Source organism: Gracilinanus agilis, chromosome 4 (assembly GCF_016433145.1).
Source record: "Gracilinanus agilis isolate LMUSP501 chromosome 4, AgileGrace, whole genome shotgun sequence".
Taxonomy (NCBI): Eukaryota; Metazoa; Chordata; class Mammalia; order Didelphimorphia; family Didelphidae; genus Gracilinanus; species Gracilinanus agilis.
In genome coordinates this window covers 502303742-502324786 of record NC_058133.1, presented here as the reverse complement: position 1 = coordinate 502324786, position 21045 = coordinate 502303742, and the positions used below count along the sequence as shown (strand labels likewise).

The 21045-nt window shown below is 47.0% G+C and overlaps 1 protein-coding gene across 1 annotated transcript in view; it reads right to left on the bottom strand.

The window, feature by feature from the left end:
- Positions 1 to 21045, bottom strand: part of LOC123246845 (NADPH--cytochrome P450 reductase) — a 78797-nt gene that overhangs the window by 7154 nt on the left and 50598 nt on the right. Inside the window, exons 3-10 of the mRNA XM_044675630.1 lie at positions 14994 to 15042; positions 14278 to 14406; positions 7489 to 7638; positions 6298 to 6422; positions 5688 to 5777; positions 3441 to 3539; positions 992 to 1108; positions 558 to 775 (exon numbers count right to left, since the gene is read on the bottom strand). Of these exons, the coding sequence (XP_044531565.1) occupies positions 558 to 775; positions 992 to 1108; positions 3441 to 3539; positions 5688 to 5777; positions 6298 to 6422; positions 7489 to 7638; positions 14278 to 14406; positions 14994 to 15042 (977 nt within the window). The remainder of the gene's footprint in view (positions 1 to 557; positions 776 to 991; positions 1109 to 3440; positions 3540 to 5687; positions 5778 to 6297; positions 6423 to 7488; positions 7639 to 14277; positions 14407 to 14993; positions 15043 to 21045) is intronic.

The following is a 21045-nucleotide window of genomic DNA, read 5'->3' as shown; positions in this document are numbered from 1 at the left end:
TCTCTGCCTCTCTGTCTCTCTCTCTCTCTCTCTCTCTCTCTCTCTCTCTCTCTCTCTCTCTCCCTCCCTCCCTCCCCCTTCTCTCTCCTTCTGCCTCTTCCCCCACCCCTACCCCCAGCCAAGCTGGCCTTCTGTTTGACGTGTCCAACTTCCATCTCTGCACAGACGGCTCCCTGTTCCTGGCATGCCCTCCCTTCTACAGCTCCCTCCCCATGAAGCCTTCCTCACCCCCCAGCCCCATCCCCGTGTTTCACCACTTGCTATCTCCTGGCTGTGAGTCTCCCGGCCTCTGTTCTCTGTCGGCGCTGACAGATAGAACATAAGCTGTGAGGGGAAGCCCGGGAGGGGCGGTTTCATTTGTGTTTTCTCCCCCAGTACCCAGGCCTGGGCCTGGTTCTCCGTGCATTTAAGAAGGAGGCTTGAGGAGCTCTGAACCTCTGGCTGTGTTTGGCTCCCTTGGGCCGTTGTTCTCTGCCCGCTGGGCAGCGCTCTCCTTCCCGGCTGTCCCCACAACCCTCGTTTATGGGCTTGTTTATGGCTTTCCCCAAAGCCAATCTAGAACATTTGACAGAAAGGCGGATGGCCCCACTCCAGCCAAAAGAGGAGGCCAGAGAAACTGGCGCCAGCCAGACGGGCTGCCAGGAGGCCGGACTCACCATCCAGGTTGTTCAGAGACATGACCACGTCCAGGTCAGCGCCCAGGATCTCCCCAAGCTGATTAACGAGGGAGGCGTCATTGGCTGGGTACACAGCAACATGGTCCCCAGACTCGTACCTAGAGATGCACATCCAAGTGAAAGGGCTGGCCTGGAGCTGGAAGGGACTTTAGGGTCCATCCAAGCACAACTCCTTCCCTCTGGGCCAGGGGAGAAACGGCTGGCAGCTTCCCCCAACAGAAGGAGCAGTGGCAGGATGCTGCCCTGTGAGCGGGGGCCCAGGGGAGGCAGCAGGAGGGCAGGCCCACCCCGGAGCTGGACTTGGGCTCTCCTACCTGATTTTGGAGTTTGAGATATCCAACTCCAGGTGCATGAGGTGGCGCTCTCCTCCCTGGTTCAACTTTCGGTTTGTGGTCACATTGGCTAGGAATGGATTCTTGGCATCAAAAGGCCTGCAAGAAAGGGGGCGCTCCATTGGCTCACCTGAGACCTGCCAAAGCCCAATGACAAGGGGGAACCCGGAGCGGCTCACGGGCTCTCTGGGCCTCGAGGAGACGCTGGAAGCAGGGCGTCCTCCCCACAGGGCCCCCGTGAGGGCCAAAAGGCTGCTTCTGCCAGCCACAGCTCGGTCTGGGCCGGCCCGTCTCCACTGTGCTGTGGGGAGGGAGGCCGGAGGTGGGCAGCCGCAGCAGGAAATACTCCTTCCCTCTACGGAAGGGAGACGGGGCCATGCACAGAGCGCTGGGCCTGGAGGCGGGAAAAGCGAATCCAGATGGGACCTCAGACTTTCTAGCTGTGGGGCCCGGGGCCAAGGCACGGCCTCAACTATAAAATGAGGGTGATTAGAGCATTTACTTCCTAGTTGTTAAGATCCTAATGAGATCCTACTTTTGAGGGCTCAGCCCAGGCTCCTGCACATACTGGGCCAGTGATGGGTAACCTTTTGAGCTCGGTGTGTCAAAATTCGCCAAAAAGCCAAGCATCACTCGGGTAGTGTGTCATTTCGAGAAAAAACCCACAATTTTGCAATAACAAAAATGTATAATTGTAACATATAACTGTTTAATAAACCAAAATAGGTCAATTAATAGAGGTAGAATTGTCATCTATAGGGCACAGAGTGTCTCCACAACCCTACAGCAAATGTTTCATCCTCGGCATGCAGCCTCGTACTTCTCTGTATGCGGCCGCGTGTCATAGAAAATGGCTACGAATGTCAGAGCTGACACGTGTGTTGTAGGCTTGCCATCACCATACTAGGCTCTTAAATCCTTCCTTTCTTCCTTTTCTCCTTCCCTCCCTGCCCTCACCCAGTTCCTTTCCATAGAGCTCAGTTTAGACCAGGGGTCGGCAACGTATGGCTCTCGAGCCATATCTGGCTCTTTTGAGGGCCAGATGTGGCTCTTTCTGCAGGAGCCATAAAGTCCATTTTTTTCAGGCGCTGTTACAGGAGCAGCTCTGTGAGCACTGGGCGGCTCTCACGAAATTACATTTTAAAAAATGTGGCGTCTATGGCTCTCACGGCCAAAAAGGTTGCCAACGCCTGGTTAGAGGATTCTGTCTATCTCCAAAAGAGGGGATCTCCCATGAATTTCCCTTTTGGCCTAAGGGGAAATCTACTACATAGAAAGGCTTTTTCAAAGTCAAATAAAAATAACCAAGGCTGGGCAGCTGGGTGGGTCAAGTAGACTGAGAAGCAGGCCTGGACATAAGAGGACCTGGGTTCAAATCTGGCCTCAAACCCTTCCTCGCTGTGTGATCCTGGGCGAGTCACTCAGTCCTGATTACCTGGCCCTTGCTGCTCTTTTGTCTTGGAAGTGATACTAAGAGAGAAGGTAAGGGTTAAAAAAAATAGCCATGGCACCGGGTACTAAATAGCAGCACTGCGCTCATGTTCACACTGAATCGGTGTGCTCCTCCAGTCCACTGGGAAATGACTACATGGGTCAGAACCAGAAGGCCTTAATTGGTGACACTGAATAGGGCGGGACCCTGAGGCAAGGCCTTGGGGCCACCTTCTTTGCCGGCTCTCTTGGTGCCTCTGAACTGAGCTGGCCCTGGAGGGTTAGCTGGGGGCTGGAGCCGTGGGAGGGTTCTTGGAGCCTCAGAAAACACCCCAAAGTTCAGCCCAGGACAACTGCCCTTGGAGAAGGGAGGGGAGAGCAAGGTGCTTCCGACAGTCCCCAGGGAGGGACACCGAGTCTAAGAGCCTGGTGGATTTTTAACCAATGGCCTCCTGAAGTAATTCAACTCCCCTGACATAGAATTTTGCCCCTAGTATCGGTGTCCTTAGGGACATTAAAAGCTATCTCCCGTACCTGCCCTGACCTCACACCCAGTCACTGCTATTGATGGGACCCTGAACCTAGGAAAGAAGCTTGAATGAGGAAGATGAACACGTGACTCCCCGGCGTGGGGTCAGGCGCTCTGGACACAGATAAATGGATTCTACATGCGTCACTCTTAGTCTCCAGCCATCTGATGGGCATCCTTCCCCCCAGCCCCTCCGGCTTCACAACAAAGCAGGACTAAAGAGGAATTCTGGGCACGTGCTTTGGGTTCTTCCAAAGACACGTATGGACAAATGGTAATTATGTCCAAAGGCAGAAGCTGAAAGCGTTTCAGTGCAAATACAGGCTGTCTTACACACACATTCTCTCCCCTCTCCCTCCCTCCCTCCCTTTCCCTCTCTTTCTCCCTCCCTACCTCCCCCCACCCCTCTCTCTTGTCCACCCAGGGCAGGCCAGGTCCTGACGACGGGTTGTCCCCCTGCCCCTCACTTACGGCTTCTGGTTCTCGTAGCTCTTTAGCCGGCCCATCTCCCCGGTGTACACTTTATTCATGTTCTCGTCCGTGTGCACCACCAGCTCATACTGACGAATGCTGGAAAGGTGAACTGAGAGTCAGGAAGGGAGACTCAGACCCCAGGAGTGCCCATATAAGGGAGACCATTATAAAAGAGAAGATGGGGGCTGGGCAAGCCCACAGAGGGCATGGGATCCAATCAAGGAGGAAGATATGCCTCAAAAAAAGAATACAAATAAATACAAAGTTGAGGGCTGGTGACTTAAGGAATAATTGAACCCAGGTGGAATCAACAAGAGGCAGTTTCCTTTAAAGGTAAAAGAAAAGGGAAGAGAAGTTATAAGTGATTAATAACTACATGAAAAAATGCCCAGAGTCACAAAAATCAAGAGAAATGTGGAGGAAAACAAGCCAGGTTTCACTTCACGCCCATGAATCAGCAGCTGACAAAAGCCAGAGCAGTCGCCATCCCAGGGCGGCAGAAAGCTGGCCACACCACGACTCACTGGCTCAGTCATTCTGAAAAGCAATTTAGAATGATGCCAACTTTTAAATGTGACTCAGCTTTTCATAGCCTTTGACCCACACAGCTGCCCCGAGTAATGACAAAACAGAAGGAAAGGCCTCGTGCATGTCAGAATGACGGCTGTCCTCTCTGTGGGTGCTGACTGTTGATAGGAAACGGCAGGGCCCAACAGGGTCCTTGGATAGTGGATCATCAGAAATGAAGAAGAGGAAGAATTCAGACTCATAGGACGTAAGGCAGAGGAAAGCCACAATGGAGACCACCCAGCATATCTGACTGTGGGGAACAGAGACGAAATGGGGCAAAGATGGCACATCAGCACAGTGCACACAGTGTGTCAAAGAGGCCAATGTACTGACTGGTCTGAATTGTTTTTTCTTTTGTTCCCAAGGTTGGCTTACTTTGGGGGTGGCATGTAATTAAAAACAAAAGTTATTAACAAAATTTGGTGAAAAAAGGAGAAAGGGAGGGAGAAGAGGACTTCTGGGTTCTGAGCCAGAAGGGAATTTAGTGGTCTTCAGAGTCCAACTACTCATTCTGGAAAAGAGCGAACTGAAGCCTGGATAGCTTGACCTAAGGATCACAGGTCATCAACAATGAGGCCAATTTGAACCCGTCTTCCCAGCTGAGAGTGCTCTTCCCACCAACCTGCTGCCTCTCATGGTATGTGGAACAGTCTGAAGGAGTAAGCGTGTGCCAGGGCAGACACTGTGTGACAAAGGGAGCGTGTGGCAGGAGAGAAAGTTTGGCTAAGGAGACCTCCAAGCCTGGGGTAAGGGTCTACGTCTAAATCGAGAAACCATTCCATAGGAGAAGGAGATGACCAAAGCGGAGGTTGAGGATGATCGGGGAAGGCTTGTGAGCTGAGAGAGCTGGAGGATGGGCCTGAAAGCTCTGGGCCACAGGGCAGTATCCAGGCCTTTCACCCACTTCATTATAACCAGGGCAAATGAATGCCTCCTTTGCAGTCAGTCCTCCCAGAGAAAGGGCAGTGGTCAGTGACCTAGAAGTCTTTGGAAGAACAGAGAGCTCTCTCCTGTCAAACACAGGAAATTCTCCTCAGAACTCTTGTGTGGCCATGGTGGAGGCAGGGTCAGGGTGAGAAAAGGAAGGACTTCCTAGAAATGAGAACAGCACTTCCATGTGGGATGTGGAGTTGATGGAACATGGGAAAAGCAAGGGATGAGACTAGAATCCAGGACTGGACCCGTTTCTGGGAGATTCTTTCATTCTTGGGCTTCCAGGGGAGCCCACAGCTCAATGACAATGTGAGACTGCTCCACCCTGAAGAAAGCATCTAATTTCCTTTAAGGGTCATCATATGTTTATACCTGTGACCTTTTAAGAGTTCAGGCCAGTGAGGAGGAGGCTGGCATACAGGTCTCTCCACCCAGATGCTGGGCTGAGCAGAACCATTGTCCCTAGTTCCAGTCTCAGATGCATGAGTTATTGGGCCAGAAGGATGCAGAAGCCCAAAGTGCAGTCAGCCTGTCTCCATTCTGCCCAACAGTATCTGAATCTGGACCCTGATGCTCTATCAAAGAAGGACAAAGAAGCACCTTGGCTTCCTCACTGGCTTCAGAGGCACCCATCCTCACAAAGGCTCAGTTCCAGCTGTCCAAAGTACTCCTCCACCTCCAACTTTCCTATCATCTTTGTAGCAACTAATTATACTCAGCCATTCTGGTAATCATGCTCACCTGGATTCCTCACCAGTAGCTTCCACTCCAAAGTGTTCACAAACAGCGGGCCAGAACTGCTCTCTCCAGGTGATAAAATCTTCCTCCAAGCTGTGAAAAGCCAAAGAATATCCCTAATCAACAAATAGTAAAAGGGACATGAACAGGCAGTTCCCAGATGAAGAAATCAAAACTATCAATAAGCACACGAAAAAGTGTTCTAAATCCCTCTTCATTAGAGAAATACAAATAAAAACAACTCTGGGGTACCACCTCACACCTAGCAGACTGGTCAATATGGCAGCAAAGGAAAGTGATAAATGTTGGAGGGGATGTGGCAAAATTGGGACACCAATACATTGCTGGTGGAGTTGTGAATTGATCCAACCATTCTGGAGAGCAATTTGTAATTATGCCAGAAAACCAGTGTGAGGTTTCAGAGCCAATATAGGAGAAAACCCTCTGCAGCAGACAAGGGGACCCTAGGAGGAGGCCTCAGATTATGTCCACTATGAAGACCAAAAGGGAGCCAGTGCCCCACGATAGCTCATTACTGCTCCCAAGAAGGGGCTCTGAGGTCTGCCAGGCCCCGGCCACAGGGGATCCTGGGACTGGGACTGGCTTCACTCACTTTCCATCGTCATCACCCAGGCCTAGTTCGAATATTCGCTGAGCACCCAGCTGCTCCAGCCGGTTGTCCACATATTTCCCCATCGCATTGAAGTGTTCATAGGTCTTGTTCCCAAGACCAAACACCTGCAGAGAGAAAGGGAAATGGTAATTCCTCATCGCAGAGCTATCTTGGTTTTGTGAGGGAAGATGGACGGGTGCTAGGAATGGACTTCAATCAACAAGGCTCAGTAGTGAGAGGGGCATGACAAGTTGGCCATTGCCAATCTGCAACGCTATAGTTCTTGGCTATTGTATAACATATCTGAACAGATGAGGTTCTTGTGCCAGTGAATCATCACAGAGATTATAATTGGTCCCACCCCACCTGAGCAGCCATCAAGGGTTGAAGGTAGAATGAGGGAGGAGAGTCGCCTATCTCTGGTTTGGCTTACCCAGTGCCCTTGGAGAAGAGGCAGCTCCCCATCTGCCTGGACCCTCCCATCTCCCCATAACTGATCCCATCGTAACTGGAGTCTGTTTCCTTGCTGCTCTAGACACAGCCCCTAGCAGTGGGCTCCTTCTGCATTTCTCTCTCTTGAGCCAGGGAACCCAGCTTCTCTCAGGTCCTCCAGAGTCTGGCAGGTCCCCAGCCCTAGGTGCCAGCACCAAAGGGAGTGAAATCCCAGCACAGCCCTGACATTATTCCCCCCCGCCCCCCACCCATAGCCAACCCTTCCTTGACCTGAGACCCTTCCCTCTGAGTACAGCTCTTCCCTTCACCTCCTAAGAGGGCCCTGACACCACAGGAGTGGCTTTATGCAACAAGCTTCCTGTTGGCCTCCTACTTCCCCACAGGCATCTAAAGTGTCCTTCTCCCTCATACTGGGGGTATCACCTGAGGAGGGAGGCAGAGAAGGTGCCACTGGGCCTACTTTACATTCATCTCCCTTCCAGGTTTTGGCTTGGCAGCAGGTGGGAGGTCAAAGTATGTTCTGCCAACAGGAACACCAGTGATTGGAATGATGACAAAGGAATCACGAGCAATTATTTTCCAAACAAAGATGGACTCTGGCATCCCAGGTTGGCTGTGTTGGGCCAGCAGTGTCCTACAGCTTAGGGCTGGCACATATAGCCAAGGGCCCACAGAGTGCCTCCAGTCTAGCCCACAAGTCCTCGGGAAACAGTGAGAATGAAGGGGGAGACAACGCACCGCAAATTTGACACCAGAGAGATCGACATCTGTCTCTTGAAGCCAGTCATAGAAGTCCTGGGCATTGTCTGTGGGGTCTCCCTCCCCATAGGTGGCCATGCAGAACACCGCCAGGGAGTTGTCTATTTCTGGAAGGCTGCTCAAATCGGCCTGAGAAGAGAAGGGGAAGGATCAGGGTCAATGGCGCAATGGCTGAGGGTCAGAGAAGAGCTCCCCATGCTTGGAAAAGCATGGCACACTCCCAACTGGCTGCTAGCTGAGTTAGGTAGTGCAAACCAAAACTTTTACATTCACGAGAGTGGTGTCCCCTTCAAAGTAGTCACCTGACAGGGATAGACACTTGCTCCAATGATGCTCGATTCCCTCCCCAACTTCTCCCACAGCCAGCTTTTGGCTTATTCAAGAAAACCCATGTTTGATTCAAAATTTAACAAACCAACTTTCAAAGGTACAACCTGGCCAGCACTGAGAATACTTAAACCAAAGTTCTAAGCTCAGGAATTCTGAACAGGGAAGAGATTGTAAAACAAGGTCTGAGAAGGACAAATTTGTCCAGAGACACGCTGGTCTAATCAGAAGGATTTAAAACTCAAAATGGAGGGAGAGGGGAAAAACTGTGCAGGTGCAAACCAGACTCCAAAGAGAAGGATGGAAAGATGCTACATAGGGGAAAGGGGCTTAGCAATCAGGAGGAAACAATAATGAGGACAATGGCAAAAATGGTCATTGTGGCTTCCCGTGTCTAGAATAGTGATTCCCAAAGTGGGTGCTACCAGCTACCACCCCCTGGTGGGTGCTGCAGCGATCTGGAGGGTGGTGATGGCCACAGGTGCATTTATCTTTCCTATTAATATTTTAAAAAATTAATTTCCAGGGCACTAAGTAATATTTTTTCTGGAAAGGGGGTGGTAGGCCAAAAAAGTTTGGGAACCAATGGCTAGAAGAATGACTATAATACCAATGATTAATACAGTGGCCTAGTGATCTTAAGGCAGAAAGAGGCCAAGAGGACCTCACCACTACCACTGAGGCTGACTGGGTGACTGGCATGACTTCTAACTAGAATATTGTGGGAAAAGGGATGGATAAAGGAGCAGCTCTGCAGATCAGAGAGTTCCTCTGGTGTAGACATCTACAGAGGAGAGGTAGTGAGCTCCCAAGAAAGAGAAAAACCCCTGTGTTCAGGGGAGACCGGCCAGTCCAGAGATCCTGTAGTTCGGGATAGATACTACAAAACTGGCCAGAAGTAGGTGGCAGTTGTGATGGGGGCTTCAACTACATGGAAACCACATCATGACTTGGAATAATTTAATACTCTTAAGGGACAGAAAATGTTTTTTCTGCTGGAAGTCCCTCTTTGCCTTTAGGCAGAGCATCTGCCAAACTCTCTGCTTTGCCTCACTAATGAAAAGCTGCTGCTGGAGTGGCCAGAGAGCTGGTCTTAAGAGTTAAGAGGACCTGAATTCAAGTCCTGTCTCTGACTCATTGTGGCTGTGTAATCCTGGACAAGTCAGTGCCCCAGGCTGCTCTGCAGGAGTATAAGGTTTGGGGCAGCTATCTGGAGCAGTAGTGTGAATACCAGGCCCAGAGATGGGAGCTCCTGGGTTCAAATTTGGCCTCAGGCACTTCCTAGCTGTGTGACCCTGGGCAAGTCACTTAATCCTCATTGCTAATCCTTACTGCTCTTCTGCCTTGGAACCAATACATAGTATTGATTCTAAAATGGAAGACAAGGGTTTAAGCAAAAAAGAGCATAAGACTCAGAGAAGGGACTCATCTGTACTGGAAGAGGAACTTCTCTATACCAGTAACATCACAGGTCCAGTCTGTCTCTATGATCCCTGTCTAGGAGAATTTCACCTCTTTGAAGGCTTAGGAACCAAAAGGAATACTATTCAGGACTGTGGTGCCCATCTCTTAAGAGTTTATGGCATTGGTGTGGAGGACAGCCTGAAGAGTGCGCCTTAGATGTTAGGAAAGTAAATTGAAGGGTGTTCACAAAGGTGGTCTAAGATCCCATTATCTGAACTTCGTAAAAGCCATTCAGAGTGTCTCAAGAACCATGGGAGGCACTTAGGAATGAAATACTGCTATTCAAGCAGCAAATTACTTTTTGAGGAAGAAAGTAGAAGGTAGTGCCAAAAATCGGATGTGGCTGCCAGGAGAGTACTCCCAGAAACTCAGCTTTGTTTCAATTTGGATTTGGCTTTTTTTAGTTCCACATATTCTCTCCCTCCCTCCACGCCTCCCCCCACCCACTGAGAATGCAAAACATACAATCTCCATTACACATATGAAGTCATGCAAAACACTGCCATATTAGCCATGTTGCCGAAGGGGGAAAAAAAAAGCAAGAAAAAAACTTTTTAAAAATCAGCTTTCATCTCTGCTCAGAGCCCTTCAGCTGTCTCTGGAAGGAGAGAGCATTCTTCATCATGAATCTTATAGAATGATTGTGGATCACTGTGTCAATCAGTTACTAAGTCTGTCCCAGTTGGTCATCATTACAATGTTGGTGTTCTCGGGGTTCTTCTCACTTCAATCTTCATCGGTTCACACAATGACAAACCACTCCAGCATCATGGCCAAGAAAACCCCATGGACAGCACTGGCGTGCTAGGGTCCCCAGGGTCCCGGACACTCACTCTACAGGCCCCTTTCCTTTTTCTTAGATCCCTTTGGGAAACGAGGACATGTAGGGAAGAGAACAGGAGCTTGTTTTTCAAGAATGCCATGATCCTCTAAGAAGAGGGAATAAAAGTCCAAAGAACATTAGGAACTATTAGGAACTGAGATTTTCAGAAAGAACAAAAAAGGGACTTTTGTGAATCGTGTTTTACAGAAGAAAATAGAGCAAGAGAGAAATAAGGGAGCCATATAACAGCTACTTTAAGAGGATGGGTCAGAAATAATAGAGAAAGAGAAGATGGCACTGGCAACTTTTATTTGGTTTCTGCTTATTTCGAGTAAGGAGAATAATCTTCAGAATAGCAGAGGAGGCAGACCGGCTCAGTCAGAACTGAGACTGGCTGACCTACTGGAGGCTGCTCTTTGAAAAGATAACCTTAGAGGACAGTAAGAACTTTGAAGAGAAGTACACTGGCTCAGAAGAAGGCCTGACTGATTACAAGCTTATATGGACCAAATCATGGCATCTGTATTATGTGCAGAATACACTGCTGAACCCAGAATATGCAACATCATACAACAGGCCATTGATTCTAGAGAAGTTCCACCCTATAAAGCTTTTCTCAATGAGTCAAAGCAAAAAATGAATGCAAGAAAAAGGAGGGTTTAAGAAGAGGCCAAAGAGGCAGAAAAGACCAGGAAGGAGCTGGGCCTGGGGGAGGGATCAGGTGACCTTAAAGCACTTAAACAGAGTAGACAAAAGAATCAGTTAAAACAAATGGATAGTTTTCTGGCCCAGATGGAAGCAAAGTATTGTGACTTTTCCCAAAAAGGGAAGAAAACTGACAAAAAAAGAAAAAAAATAATGAAGTGGATAGCTTTGTTTCTTTAATGGGCCTTCCACTGGGCATTTACCTACCCACCTAGATAAAATGGGTAAAACCTTTATTACTGAGAAAAAATGGTCCCTTCTGATCTAGCCTATCCAGATCAGTGACGTCTCAAGAGTAAATTATTCAGCAATCGCTCCAGCCCACTTTCACTTGTTATAAGTATGTCCTCAAAGTGTTCACTGGCACTTACCTATTGTTTCTATGAAATTTCCCTAATGGGAGAATTTAGTTTTCAGAGAATATATATTTTCATGAGTCTTACGCAAAAGGAACTCTAGAGCGGGGGGACAGCTGGGTAGCTCAGTGGAGTGAGAGTCAGGCCTAGAGACAGGAGGTCCTAGGTTCAAACCCGGCCTCAGACACTTCCCAGCTGTGTGACCCTGGGCAAGTCACTTGACCCCCATTGCCCACCCTTACCAATCTTCCACCTATGAGACAATACACAGAAGTTAAGGGTTTAAAAAAAAAAAAAAAGGAACTCTAGATAAATGATGTCAAGAAAAGATTGAAACTTTAGTAGAACTCATTTGACAGGTAATAATGCTGTTAACTGTCAAACTCTTCACTGGTAAGAAATGGAAATTCTTAAACAACTAGTGAAAGGCTTTGTTCTAAATGTTTCCTGGCCAGGTTTGTTGTCATTTATTTATAGTGAAAAAGATGTGTTTTAGATTTTACATTATTTGGTGTTGGCAAATATTTAACAAATTTTTGTTAAAAAAAAAAAGCACACAATAAATGAGTAAAATATTTCATTACTAAAAAAGAAAATCCCCCCCAAATTCCATAAAATCACAAAACCCCAAAGGTGGGATTACACAGAAGCCTTTGTCACATGGTACAGACACGTACCACAAGCTACTGTTTGGAAGAATTCATTTGAGTAAAGTCCTAGACCAGAAACCTAAATGAAAGAAGGAATGGAAAGACAAGAGAGGTTGGCTGGCTCTAAGCTTGCACTATATGCAAAAGCAAGGTCCCAAACCACCTGGGGCTGCATATCCTTTCAGGAAGCCAGGGTCCTCCCACCTCCACCGCCACCCTTAATCCAAGACACCAGACTTGTAAGAATATCTATCTTATGGGTGCCAAAGGAAGACAAATGCGGTGGCTGCCCTGCGATGGGTGATGTCTCAGAAGAGTGACCCAAGAAGAAATGGATGCCTGCCATACCAGTCTTCAAAGAGAAAGAGGTACACCCTTAAAATTACATGCCAATCAATCTTGGGGAAATTCCTAGGAAATTCTAGGACTGATTGAAGAGATGGTTAATGGGCACTTAGAAATGGGGAGTGGTCATCCCTCTAAGTCAGCATAGCTCCTGTAAGAACAAGTTGTACCAGACCAACCTCATTTCCTTTTCTGATAGGATTACTAGACTATAATCAAAAAAATTCAGCAGAACCTATTTGGTTTGATTTCAGAAAAGTTTGACAAAATTGCTCATGTTGTCCCTATTAATGGGATCCGAAGCTAGGTAGGGTCTGAACAGCAATGAGGCCTGGGAAGCAACTAAACAAAAGTATCCAAAGCCTTCTGTCAACTTCTAAGGAAATCTCCTTGGGAGAAAAAGAATGAGCAGAAAGAAGAAGGGGTCAATACTTTAGATGGAAATTCAAATTATGGATGATATTAAACTGATATTAAAGAGTAAAACATTGGTTGACAAAACAAAGATTAAAAAGATATCAATACTAGAATTATGAGCCAAACCCCAAAATTTTAATTTAACAGGGACAAGGTCATCTTACCCCATTGCCAAGAGCTGTTGGGAAAATGGAAATATCAGAAAGAAGACAGGAGTGACCCTCTTTTGGTAAGGAAGAGATAGTGCTGAAGTGCCTAATATCTCAGTTGGGCTGCCCATTAGGACTAGTAGTTAAAAGGGACCTTTCATTCACTCATTTATTCGTTTAAGTATTTACTGAGAACCCCCTGTGTGTTTAACCCTAAGTTGGGGACACAAAATCCCTAAGAGCATCTACTCTCAAGGAGTTTAAGATTCAGATGAGGGGGCAGCTGGGTAGCTCAGTGGATGGAGAGTCAGGCCTAGAGACAGGAGGTCCTGGGTTCAAATCCGGCATCAGCCACTTCCCAGCTGTGTGACCCTGGGCAAGTCACTTGACCCCCATGGCCTACCCTTACCACTCTTCCACCTATGAGACAATACACAGAAGTTAAGGGTTTAAAAAAAATTAAAAAAAAAAAAAAAGAAGAAGATTCAGATGAGAAGCAGTAAAGGAGATGAGTCTATTAGGACAGAGTATCAGAGCTGGAAGTAATGGGACGAGGTCAGAAAAGTCAATTAGGCTACCAGGACTAGGAAGAACTAGGAACCTGGTCAGACTTGCTCCTGTGAGCAGGTAGGAGCTGCCTCAGGTTTCTGAGCAGGGGAAGGCTATGTAAGCAGGAGTGTGTCTGGAAGATTCACCTGGCAGCAAAGAGTGCTTAGACTCTGAATACACTATGGCCTCCCACTATACAAATCTCTATAGTAGCTCTTTTTGTAATAGCAAAGAACTGGAAAATAGAGGGAGAAGATACAGTTAAAGAATGGCTGAGTAAGTTATGGCAAACAAATATGAGAGAATGTTATGGTACCATAATGGAGGAAAGGGATGGTTTTGAGCAAATTAAAATGTAAAGAGCAGGTCTGGGGCCTTCCAGCTCTCATGTCACAGCCAAGTCCTCGCTACGTCCTTTTGGGATAGGCTCAGGTTTTACCCTCTTGGCAGCTTTCCTCCCCATCTCAAGTCAAAGCATCAGAGTAGCTTTTTTCTGCTCCCCCTTGGGCTGGGAGAGGGGCACTGTTGCCTTGAGCTTACCAGAGAACTTCATGGAGGCCATTTTTGACCCAGCTAGAGTCGATGACTCTCCTTGGTGTCCTCTGTTGTACTCCCTGGACAAAATGCCACCTGTACCGCTTCCCTAGCCCTCTCAGCATGGAGCAGGCTAAGACCCAGGCACTGAAGGACCACAGGGATGCTTCTCTTGGCCTGACAGTACAATCCTGGGCCCATGAGCACAAGAAAGGGAAAGCATATCTTTAGTCTTGCTAGCACTATGGAGATTTGACCTTAATATTTTTTAAGACTAAGAGGGCTGTCACCTAAAAAGGAAAACAATGAACAGCCCATCCTTCTGTTTCATATTGCCCATGGCTGGTCTCGCTTAGACCTTAGCACGCAAGGCCCTCCCTGTTTATCTTACATGGAATTCTGTAATGGATTCAAGATGCTTTGGAACATGAAGCAGAGGCACAGCTTACCAAGTCATACTCCTCGGGATCAGCAGCCATCCCTCGCATGCCATAGCGGTGGGCATCTTTGGAGAGACGGTTAGCAAATTCTTCAGCTGTGCCCGTCTGGGAGCCATAAAACACAACAATGTTCCTGCCCTTTGGGAAGGCACATGAACACACGTTAGACAGAAATCAAAGATCCTCCCTGGCTCTTAACTAAGGATTAAGCAGACTAATGGAGAACAAGCTGGGTGTTCTAGAATGTTTCCTCCTTCCCTTCTACCCTAAATTCCCACTGAAATGGCCTTCTCTTGCGGGAGAGAACTAAGCCACACAAAAGCAATTGAGTATGTGGGCAAAGAGCATAGCAGAAAATCTCTACAAATGACAAAGCCCCTTGCCTGAATGAGCTCACAGGCTGTCCCGACCCTCAGCCAAGGAAAAGGCCTCAACATAAAGCACAGAGAATGGCAAGTGGCAATCTGGGCTGAAGTACCTCAATCAAAGTAAAGGTAGAGGAGGCAGACATCAGAGTATGTGCCACAGAGATGGAAAATGTTGCCAGGCCTGCGTTTTAGGCTTCATCTTCCTCCTCCCTTCAAATCTGCCAGAGATCTCAGGCTGCTGACTATGGCTGACTTTTGGCTACACTCGACACCTCCTTCAGCTTTCTTGCTAGAATGACAAATACCCAAGAAACTCTAATTCCAAAATCAAGAAACAAACAAAAAAATAAGGCTCACCGTTTTCTTCATCTTTTCCACAAAGCTGCTGTCTTTCACAGAAGAGGGCCTGAAAAAGACAAATTTTATTAATAGGCACAGGATGAACTAATAGTTGCTCAGGTCATCCCTTTAACTGCTGTCCTTCCAACTGGTTATCACTAAGAAAGACAATATACACTTGGTCAGTCACTAAGCACCTACTATATGCTGGGCAAGTAGCTAGGTGGCACAGTGGATGGAGCAAACCCAGCCTCAGACACTTACTAGCTATGTGACCCTGGGAAAGTCACTTCATTCTGTGACAGTATCTTCATCTGTCAGATGGGCTAGAGAAGGAAATGGCAAATCCCATCCAGCATGTTTGCCAAAGAAAACCCTAAATGGGATCACAAAGAGTCAGAAATGACCGAAAATGATTGAAACAATATGTGACAAGCATTGTACCAAGCGATGGGGATACCGAGAGAGTCAAGAGATTGTCCCTGCCTTCAAGGTGCTCCCAGTCCAATGGGATTTGCCCAGAGTATCCAGAATGAAGAACGCGACAGCCCCGGCACTCTCTTCCCTGGCTAAACTCCATTTGGCCTCTGCATTCACAGCCAGCCTTAACGGTTTTGGGAAGATTACTGACACACTGGAGGACATTGAGATAGGTGAGGGGGATACTGGCTTCTGGTGCCATTTGGAATAAGATGAGGACTTCTTTGACAAAGCAGACACCTGCAAAGAGTGGTCACATCTCCATCTAAGTCTTTTTTTCTTCCAGCTTAAACTCCTCTGATTCCCCGCCTCCTTCTGTCCCAGTCTGTCCTTCCATCCATTTTATTCATTAGTGACCCAAAATCAATTAGTTTCTCTGTTTAATAAGAAGGAATGAAAAATTGCCTGTCTTTAAACTCATCAATTCCACATTCTCAATTGGAACTCCTGGGAAGGAGGATGGGAGAAGAAAGACAAAGGCTCCCTAAGGGACGGGTCCTAATAGTCTGTTTTTAAAATAAATCTTATAGACATGAAGAAAATAGGACACAGCCCACAAGGCAATAGACGCCAGTCTAGAAACTCTGTCCTTCATTCACGAGGGGATAATTATAGCTACACAAATAGAACCCAAGTCTCCAAAGTGAAATGCCTACAATTTTTCAGTCAGATTAGCAGCCGCCAATACTATTTTAAGGTCTTTGGATTTAAATAACCCTAAGAGAGCCTCAGAGTGGAAAGGAGAGGGCCTTTACCAAGGGAGCAATCTTTACTCATTAAGCTTTGCTCAGAAGGGAATCATCTGCTGCAGGATTCCTGCAACTGAGGCCTGATGTGACCAGCAAAGATCCCAAGGGCCATTTTTTTCTCATCATAGGAGCCAGTAGGGGGAACTGGAACTGCTCTCCATTTTTTCCTATGTACTCATTTCCCTACTTGCTTGGGATCTTGCCAATGTCATCACAAACTGGTTTTCCTTTCTAATGTCAACATTTTTGTCAAAGGTACCATTTCCTAGGTAGCTTGGAGGCCATCGTTGAATCTTTCCATCCTTTAAAATTTCCCATATCTAATCACCTCCTTCTTTCTATTCCACAGCTACAGCCTTTGTTCAGGCACTCAGCTCCCACCTGGGTCACTGAAATAACGTCAGGCCTATCCTATTTCTCCTCTATTAGACAGCAATGTCCTTGACAATAGTGGCCCTTATCATCTTCCCAGTGTCCTTTTTTATTAAAACCTTCACCTTCTCTATTAGAAGTGATACTACAGCAGCTCAAATCTGGCCTTAGACATTTTCTATCTGTGTGACCCGGGGCAAGCCAATTAAACCCTACTGCCTAGCCTACAGTCTTGATTCTAAAATGGAGGGTAAGATTTTTTTTTAATTGATACTAGGTATTGGCTCCAAGCCAGTGCTTTACATTATCCTCATTTTATAAATGAAGAAACTGAAGTTGAGAGAAGTTGTAACTTGCCCAGGGTGACACCTGGCTGAGGTAGAATTTGAACTCAGGTCTTTCTGCCTCTAAACCCAGAGTTGATATATTGCGGGCAGAAATGGCCACTTTCCTCCAGGAAAGAAAGTCATCCAACTCTGCCCTCCACACAGGAAAGTCCATCCCCTGCAGGGCCCTCTGTGAAGCTGTCCTAATAGTTGGCGGTACCTCCTGCTCTGGGATACTGAACCGGAGGGTCTGGAATGGCAACCCTTGTGTGTTCCTGCCCACACCAGAGGCTTTGCAGTAACCCAAGCCCCGACTCCTCAGAGAATCAATGAAGGAGCTATCAATTATCAATTATAAAAAGCTAAATCAATTGTACAAAAGCAATTGATAAATGAGCAAGGAACACGAATAGGCAATTTTCAGATAAAGAAATCAAAACTATCAATAAGCACATGAAAAAGTGCTCTAACCTTTAATAATTAGAGAAATGCAAATTAAAACAACTCTGAGGTATCACCCCACACCAGCAGATTGGCTAAAATGACAGCAGGGGAAAGTAATGAATGTTGGAGGGGATGTGGCAAAATTGGGACGCTGATGCATTGCTGGTGGAGTTGTGAACTGATCCAACCATTCTGGATGGCAATTTGAAACTATGCCCAAAGAGCTCTAAAAGACTGCCTGCCCTTTGTCCAGTCAGCACTGCTGGGTTTATATCCCAAAGATAATTTTAAAAAAATAATAATAATGAAAAAGACTTGTACAAAAATATTTATAGCCACGCTCTTTGTGGTGGCAAAAAACTGGAAAATGAGGGGATGCCCTTCAATTGGGAAGTGGCTGAACAAATTGTGGCATCTGATGGTGATGGAATACTATTGTGCTCAAAGGAATAATGAACTGGAGGAATTCCATGTGAACTGGAAAGACCTCCAGGAATTGATGCAGAGTGAAAGGAGCAGAACCAGGAGAACACTGTATACAGAGACGGATACACTGTGGTAAAAATCTAGTGTAATGGACTTCTCTACTAGCAGCGATGCAATGTTCCAGGACAATTCTGAGGGACTTATAAGAAAGAACGCTATTCATATATTCATATTCTGAGGAAGAACTGTGGAAGTAGAAACACAGAAGAAAAACAACTCCCTGATCACAGGGGTGGATGGGGATATAATTAGGGATATTGACCCAAAATGAACACCCTAATGCAAATATCAATAATGTAGAAATTGGTCTTGATCAATGACACATGTAAAACCCAGTGGAATTGTGTGTGGGTTATGGGAGGGGGTGGAAGGAGGGGAGGAATAGAACATGAATCCTATAACCATGGAGAAATGTTATAAATTAATAAATTAAAAAAAAAAGAATCAATGAAGGGCAGGATTCTCTGGCATGAAGAACCAGGTACTCACTTGAGTAGATCACTACTGAAAAGCCCCTGGTGAACTTCCAGTGTAACACGCAGGGCGGCTGCCTACCTTGCCCATCCCTAGTCTCGGCTCTTCCTGCTGAGGTCATCTGGGGCAGTAAAGCAGAACTCAGGCTCCCCTACCCTTAGTAGGTCCAATTTCTGGATTTACTGCCAGGGAGGGCAATCCTTTGGATGACTTCCAGACAAGCAGCACAGGCCCTTAGTGACCAGCTAGTCTAACCTGACATCTCACAAATGAGGAAAATGAAGTTCAGGAAAGTTGAGTAACTTGCCCACAGTCACAGCTAAGTGGTAAGCTTTAGAGGTGAAATCTGGACCCAGGCCATTGGGCTCTGAAGCCAAGACTGCTTCCATGGCACCAGGCCACCATTAGCTCCATGGCAAAATCCATTCTTCCCTCCAGAAAATCACTGCCCTTGTCAATTCTGACTGGGCATCAGAGGCTTTCATGGCCCTGAATGCAGGCACACAGAAATAAGCCAGGATCTTTCCCCCAAGGGTCTGACTGATAGAGAGAGAATGGAAGAGTAAAAGGAACTGAGGAGAAGGAAGGTGGAGAGGGAGGGATCATAGGAGGGGGACTGGAATATTTGGGCTCGATTTTCTGCTGGGCCAGCAGAGGAGCAGATAAAGCTTGGATACGGAATCAAGAGGACTTGCGTTCAAAAGCTGCTTGTGTGACCAGAGGCAAGTCACTTCCTCTCTGGGGCTTGGTGACTTCATCTGCGAAATGGGGGAGTTGGAAGAGATAAATGTCAAGGTTCCTCATGGTTCTGATATACTTTTAATTCCACAATGCAAAACAAATGTTTTTAAAGGGTCAGAGACCTCCTGCTGGAGGAGACCTCAAAGGTCATCGGGCTTCAGCCCCTCCTTTTGTAGAGGAGGTCAAACAATGTGGTCCAAGTCATGGGATAGTAATAACCATCAGAGGCAATACCCTGTCCACCATAAGGTGTTTTGTAAAACCAAAATAAGCTACCAACTTTATTCTAATTCAGGGTTACATGAGGATACAGCATCGAGGTCCTGATCAGGGTACTGCCACCTCCATTACAGCATGTCGCCTCCTAAGAGAAACTGACATTTATTAAGAAATTTAAAGTTTCAAAGTACTTTTTCTTTTCTTTTTTCTTTTTGAATATTTTCTCCTAGTTACGTATTTCATGTTCTTTCCCTCTCCCCCAAACCCCTCAATCCCCCTTAGCCGACGCACAATTCCACTGGGTTTTATATGTATGATCAAGACCAAAGTACTTTTTTCTTGTTTGAGCCTCCTAATAACTCCTGGAGGTCAGAATGATAAGTATTATTCCCATTTTACAGGTGAGAAAACCCATTCAGTATAAAGTAACTTTCTCATGATCCCACAGCTATGTGTCAGAGGCAGGATTTGAAGCCAGGCCTTCCAGGTTCAGAGGATCGATCCTACCCCTAAGCTGCACTGCTATCAAACACGCCCAGTGGAGAGCCCAGGATAGGAACGCCTTGGTTCCGTTTCCTCCCATGTCTTCCCAAAGCAGGTATTCCAGGCTAGAACAAGATGTGAGGAGCAGAAGCCCTCCAGCCATCAAGTGAAGAATTTGGCCCCAGATACCTAAAGGACCATCTGAGAACATGTCAACAATTCTTCTTGGGCCAGAGAAGCAAAGAAATAAAATCTGTTCAGAGCCACAAGATTCTGCCCATGTACAATTTTTTTTTAAAGGAGGGGCCTCATTGTGATGGGCTTGGGGGAGGGCTCTGATAAGACGTTTTTTAAGTAGAATTATGGATTGTTAGGAAAATGGGCCCCTCGGCGTAAGGCACTGCTCTTCGGACAATCCCTCCACTCCACTCCTTGACTGCCTTTCCACAGACTGCCTTAGCTAACGCCTGTATTTATATTCTGGAGTGAGAATGCTGGCCTGGGGAGTAACTTGATCAAATCATTTGCACAGCTAGTGGTGAAGTCACACTAGAACCTAGAACAATCTATTTTTTTTTTAAAGCCTTACCTTCCATCCAAGGCAGAAGAGTGGTAAGGGCTGGGTAATGAGGGTTAAGTGAATTGCCCAGGATCACATAGCTAGAAAGTGTCTGAGGCTATATTTGAACCCAGGACCTCTTATCTCTGGGCCTGGGTCTCCATCCACTGAGCCACCCAGCTGCCCCCCAACCCAGGGCAATCTTAATCCTGGTCTAGCAGCTTTATTCTTTCCTCCCCTCACTCTGCCCGTTTCTCAAAGGAAAAGCTATAAAAACATATCACTTGGGTCCCATAAACACAGCACCATTTCCAAACCTGTGGCTGGATGACTGCTTGCAATCGAGGAGGAAGATTAGCCCACATTTAGAGTCCTTCCGAGGTTGGGCTTAGCTAAAGCCTGCCAGGAAGAGGGTGAGACGGGACTGACCTGCCCAGGTGGGAGTCCTCCTGCGGCACAGAGTACACACACCCCATGGCTGCACTCGCCCACTCCGAGGCGTGAAAGGAAACGGGATGCTACAGCTCATGAGAAGTGCCCAAGAAGAAGAAACCGGCAGAGCCTTCCACTGTGTCTCCTGACCTCTCCATACTCACTGCCGATTCTACAGGAAAAAGCCGGCGGGTTCCATCCCGAGTCCCAAGAAGAGACCTCTCTGAAGTCTCGGCTAAGTAGGCAGAGCTCTGACCCAGATCCCCACAGACCTCAGAGCACTGCAACATCTGGCAGCTCTAGCA